The 5,930-nt window shown below is 50.2% G+C and overlaps 1 gene segment (V, D, J or C); it reads right to left on the bottom strand.

Moving 5' to 3' along the window:
- Window positions 1-3,373: 3,373 nt before the first annotated feature.
- Window positions 3,374-4,102, bottom strand: LOC119244477 (immunoglobulin lambda variable 3-1-like). The segment is given in 2 exon segments: window positions 3,374-3,681; window positions 4,057-4,102. Coding segments are annotated over 2 exon segments (354 nt in total).
- Window positions 4,103-5,930: the final 1,828 nt, after the last annotated feature.

Here is a 5,930-nt window from a genome sequence, read left to right as displayed (position 1 = left end):
TTATGTCCTGTTCTTTTATGCATTTTGAGTTGATTTTTGTCATGCTGTGTGTATCAGGACCTAAGATATTTTCGGTTCATTCGCCAGTATCCACTGCAATCAGGTTTTAGGTGATCTTTCTGGAAGGAAGATGTATTACCCATGATGTGATGTAGGAAAATGGAGTTAAGCCAGACATTGTCCCACCTCCCACAGCCAGCCTCTGTGGCTGTCACCTGTGGCCTTGCTTTCCTCGAAGGTCTCATCGTCCACATGTGATAACGTGTTGGTGGGAAAAGCACTTGGGTGCATGGGCACGGTGCATGATATGTCACCCAGACTGAGAGGCTTGAGCACAGGTCCCACATGCCTATAATTGTGGACACCCAGGCCAGAAGCAAGAACATGGGCGCCCTACCTACAAGTGCTGATGCCCAGGGGAGATCATTATCACCAGACTGAGATGAGTTGAGATGAGACTGAGATAGAAACTGAGAGGAGAACCCAGAGAGTATGGAGATTTATGTGGTGCTGGGACTCAGTGGCTGCCTGACTCCCAGCCCCACTGTCTTGCTGCCTGCTGGTCTCCCAGTGCTCAGTTCCTTCCTTCCTATTTAAAGGCCTATCAAACCTATCCAGGGCTCCTCTATCTCTTCTATCTGCCTGAATCCCAGTGAACCTGCCAGGCATGGGACACCCCCCCATACGTGATTATAACTGAGACTCAGCTGGGAGATGATGCAGGGACCTCCTGACAGAGGTGGGGCCTGGGACCTGGCATCAGGGCATCATTCTCCCCAAGTTTCTCAGAAAGGAGGCATCAGCTTGGGAAGGAGCTTTTCTCAGAATATGGATGCCCAAGAGGGCACATCTGTGAGCAGCCAGGGGCCCCCAGCAACAGTGGTGGGGGGTGCGTGTGTATGTACCTGTGTTTGTGTGTGTTCCTATGTGTGCGTGTGTATCAGGACCTAGGAGAGTTGAGTCATTCTCCAGTGTCCACTGCAATTGTTCCTGTTTTCATAATGTCAGAGGAGACACGGGAATGAAGGACGTTAGCAAGTCAATTAAGCCGAGGTTCCTGGGGATTTACTCAGAATATTTAGCCAATAGCTCCCAGGCACCACTCTAAGAACCATGACAACTTGTTAAATTCACAGCACAAGGCGTCCATGAGGCTCCTGTGGCCTTGAAGCCTGAGGAGCCAGTGTCAGCACCTGAGCCTGGTCCTGAGCCGCCTCAGGTTTCAGATCAAAACTTGAACAAACAATCACCTGTAGCCACAGGTCTCCCTTGTCAGGCACCTCTAGCATCTAGGCCATCCATCACATCCTCGCTTTGCTTCTGCCTCTTCCCCATAAAAGTTTTTCCTTGTTTTGTTCTGGGGATTTCCTAACGGTTTAAATTTGGTGCTTATTGTTCAAATGAATTTTCTCAAAAATGTTCCTCTCTCTTTCTTTTTCTCATCCCTTTTTCTTCCATTCTAGTCCTGCAAGGGCCAGCCTGACCCTGAGCCTAAATCCACTCCTTGCACACAGGCTGCACATTCGGCCTGGGGCCTTGTGGACGCGAGCCAGGGGACCTCAGATCTGGGACCATGGTCCGAACTGGCTGGAGGACAGTGTGACCCAGACAGTATGTGGGTCTCAGTTCCCCATAAACTTGTGTCACTGTGAGGTCAAGTCACCAGGATCCCACACCTGATAGCACAGTCAGCCTCATCCTCGGACCGGGTCCCACTGATGGTCAAGGTAGCTGCGTTGCCCGAGTTGGAGCCTGAGAACCTTCAGAGATCACTGAGGGCTGGTTGTTATCCTCATAAATGTCAGTCACAGGGGCCTGGCCTGATTCTGTTGGTACCAGTTAGCATATTTACTTCCAATGTTGTCTTCCTGACACGTCATCCTGGCCGTCTGTCCCAGAGACACTGACACTGAGCGTGACTGAGTCAGCTCATAGGAGACCACAGCGCCTGCAAGGGAGAAAAGGAGAGGGGGCATAAAAGTGCTGCACCCATTCCCAGAGCACCTCCGCTTTCCTGGCCTGGACTCAGATCCAGTGGTTGTCTCTGTCCCCATGGTTCCCCCTTCCTTCAGCCTCATCCTCAGTGCCAATTCTATAAGCCTCAGACCACAGCCATGGAATCTGAAATGAGGACATCATTGACAATTGTGATGACTGTCACTCAATTTTAGCTCAGGGTGACTGATGCTCCCCATGTTACATGAGAACATCATTGCCCCTGAGTCTCTCAGAGATGAGGCTTCATCTGGGAAAAAGCTTCCCTCAGACCCTGGACTTCCATGAACGCGCTGGTGTGAGTGACCAGGGGCTCCCAGCAATGTTGAAGGAGGTGCTGTGTGTGTGTGTGTGTGTGTGTGTGTGTGTGTGCATTTCAAGTCCTAAGGGGTCCTACACTCATTCTCCAGTGTCCACTACAATGGTTTTCTCTATTCTTTATTTGTGTATTTTTTTATTTTAACATTTGTCCATTTTTTACATTTTTTAAACAATATTTGCTTCCCCCACCCCTCAGATTGAGTCCCCCTAGTATTTCCTTCCCCAAGGCACCTGTGCACCATCACCTCATCCCCGGTGCTCCTCCCTCCCTCCCTCTCATCCCTCTCCCTCCTCCTCCCCTGCAGGATGTCTCTGGTTTAATATTGTCTGTTTTCAGAGGAGCACTGGAGTTGGCACTTCAAGAGGCCAGGTCAGGTGTGAGGTTCTGGGGATTCATCAGGACGTTTGGCCAATACTCCCAGTCACCACCAGAAGGACATCAATGACCGTGACAACGTGTTAAATGCACAACACAAGGCGTCCATGAGGCTGCCTCGGCGTGAAGCCTGAGGGGCCAGTGTCAGCACCTGAGTCTCATCCTGTGTACCCTCAGGTTTCAGACCAAAACCCGAGGACACACAATCACAATGGCCACAGGTCTCCCTGTCATGGCACCACTCACATCGAGGCCAGGAAATCATAACTTTGCCTTTTTTCTGCCTCTTCCCTATAAAGCCTTTCCTCAGTTCCCTTGCGGGGAGTGTCCTGACTGTTTGAAGCTTTGTGTTGATCATTCAAATACAGTGTTTCTCAAAAGTTGTGGCTATTCCTTGAATGACTCATTTTATGTTTTAACATAACAGAGAAATGTTCTTCTCTCTGTCCTTCATATAATTGCTGTATCTTCAATTTAAAGACTTGCTCAGGACAGCCTGCCCTGAGCTCTAATCCACTCCTGACACACACACTGCAGACCGGCTGGGGGCTGGCGGAGGGGGAGCCAGAACTGGGGCCTGGGTCAGAGCTGCTCATGGCTGTGTCTCCATATCCCTGGGGATGAAGGAGTTTGTGACCAGATGGGGATGGTGTTTGTGTCTCACTTCCCCATGGCCCCGTGTCACTGTGGATGTTCACTGCTGCTATCCCACACCTGACAGTAATAGTCAGCCTCGTCCTGGGCCTGGGCACCGCTGATGGTCAGGGTGGCCGTGTTCCCTGAGCTGGAGCCAGAGAACCTGTCAGGGATCCCTGAGGGCCGCTTGTTATCCTCATACATGACCTGCACAGGGGCCTGGCCTGGCTTCTGCTGGTACCAGTAAGCATATTCCTTATCCATGTTGTCTCCCTGACACGTCATCCTGGCCGTCTCTCCCAGAGACACCGACACTGAGGGTGGCTGAGTCAGCTCGTAGGAGACCACAAGGCCTGTGAGGGAGAAAAGGTGATGGGGGTTAATATTCAGGGCCATTCCCAGAATCTCTGCTTGACTGGCCTGATTCACATGCAGTGATATCTGGATGCCCTCAGTGCAACTTCACTCAGTCTCACCCTTAGTGTCCTATGAGCCTGGATGTGTATGACATTTATGAGAAATGATTAAATTCCCCACCACTTCTGTTAGCAGGCACAGGCCCTCAGGCTCACACCAGGCAGTGGGCACAGCAGGGGTCTACCCATACCAGGCCCCTCCTAAGAAGAATCATGGGATTCTGGTCCCCCTAGGCAGCCCCACTGAGCACAGACTTAGACAGGCTCGTCTCTCAGCCTGGACCTGGGGTGCAATGAGCCTGGGTTAGGTACCTGTGCAATGAGCCAGGAGGCCCAGGAGGAGAGGGATGTAGGCCATGGTGGGGTCCCTGATCCTGCTCCCTGAGGCTGAGGCTGGGCAGGGTCCCCCTAGGCCTGTCTTATCCCCTTGCTGGAGAGAGCTGTTGGGTATGCAAATCAGCCAGGGCCAGGCTCCAGCTTGGGGAACTTTGTGATTTCAGAGAAGACTCAGCCCCCAAAGACTTAGGGAGAGAAGGGTGATTTCTAGAGTACCAACCTCAGCTTAGGTATCGTCTTTCTCTGCTGCCTCATGGTCTGGTTGAATCTCCTCCCCTAGTTCTGTCCTGGCCTCACTGCTGGGCAGCCCCTTCCCAAGCAAAGCTCAGTGTTTAGCCTGTGTTTTCTGATCCTCATCTGCAGGTGCATTCATGAGGCTTACTTGGGCCACCCCAGGTGCAATACCCAAAAACAGAAATGGAATATACCTCCTCCCTTGAACAGCTCATTTAGAGTCATTGATGTTTTTAAATTTTCCTCCAGGTTGCATGAGGCAGGTGATAGGGACTGTGCCTCAATATCCCCAGAGTGTGTCAGATCAGATAGAGGACATGTGCTCCCAGCAAATGCTTGGAGCCTCTGTGCAAACCCTAAGAGCAGCTGAAATGAATGTTCACTCGATTTAAGTATATTTAGTTGCTTGGGAAAGGTATTAAGTAATAAATATCTCAATTTATAAACAAGGGAAAAAGATTATGGGCAACCATGTGGAGGGTGGGGAGGGTGGGGCCTCTGTGACCACAGAGAAGGCAGGGGTGAGGACAGTGGCTTCATATTAGCTGGACTGGGCTTGTGTGTGTTTGGGGGGGCAATTACTGTTGTGTCTGAACCTGCGCCAGTGAAATTGGCCATTCTACAAGTTCAGATCAGCTCATGGAATCTGAAGAGGACACATGATTGTCAAGGATGACACTGCAGGAAAATGTCACCCATTTACTCTGGTGTCCAACCCTCCTGTCACAGCCTCTAGGGTGCTTGAAACACCCTGACACATGTGGCTCTTCCCTGCCCCCTGGTGGCCTCTCTGCACTGGCTGCAGGAGGCTCAGGGGCATCAGCTGTTCAGGTGAAGATTCAGAGGCAGCATCTCAGGTGGTGACTCCCTGATCCGTGGGCTCGTGACCCAGGGGTGAATTCCTGTTCCATATGTGGCCCCTGTTTACCACAAGATCAGGTACAGAGGCCTCAGCTCACCCATGAATATCTCAGCATGTCCATTAAGAAGAGGGACATTCAGGACCTCCTGAGGTCACCTGTAAGGACTGTCAGGTCACAGGGTGGCACTGGGGAGAACAGGAGTCAGGTAGTGGCTCTTCATGGTGCCAGCTGTGTGTGCAGTGCCATCATGGGGCCTCAGTGGTGACTGCACCCAGGATAGATGGGGGAACATCTGTCCAGGAAATTTTTTTTTAATTTAATTTATTTATTTTTTAATTTTTTAATTTAAATTTTATTTTTATGTTCCCCATACAATTACAACACCCTTATTTTGACCCCAATTCCTCCTCTCCCCACCCCCCTCCCCGCACCAGAGTGTCTCTGGTTCATAGTTGTTTGTTGATTTTGATATTTTCTTTCTTATCGTTATTCTTTTTCCTGGGCCCTTATTTAAGTTTTCTAGATTCCTGCTATGAGTGAGACCATCCAGTATTTTTCTTTTTCTTTTTGGCTTATTTCGCTGAGCATGATCCCTTCCGGCTCCATCTATGTTGCTGCAAATTGCATGTGTTTATCTTTTTTGAATGCTGAGTGATATTCAATGGTGTATATGTACCACATCTTCTTGATCCAGTCATCTCTTTTTGGGCATTTGGGTTGTTTCCAAAGCTTAGCTATTGTAAACAGTGCTGC

The sequence above is a fragment of the Talpa occidentalis genome, unplaced genomic scaffold (genome assembly GCF_014898055.3).
Source record: "Talpa occidentalis isolate TD23 unplaced genomic scaffold, MPIMG_talOcc4v2.1 talOcc4.14, whole genome shotgun sequence".
NCBI classification, from domain to species: Eukaryota; Metazoa; Chordata; class Mammalia; order Eulipotyphla; family Talpidae; genus Talpa; species Talpa occidentalis.
The sequence above is the reverse complement of the archived record's forward strand: the minus strand, read 5'-3'. Positions and strand labels throughout refer to the sequence as shown.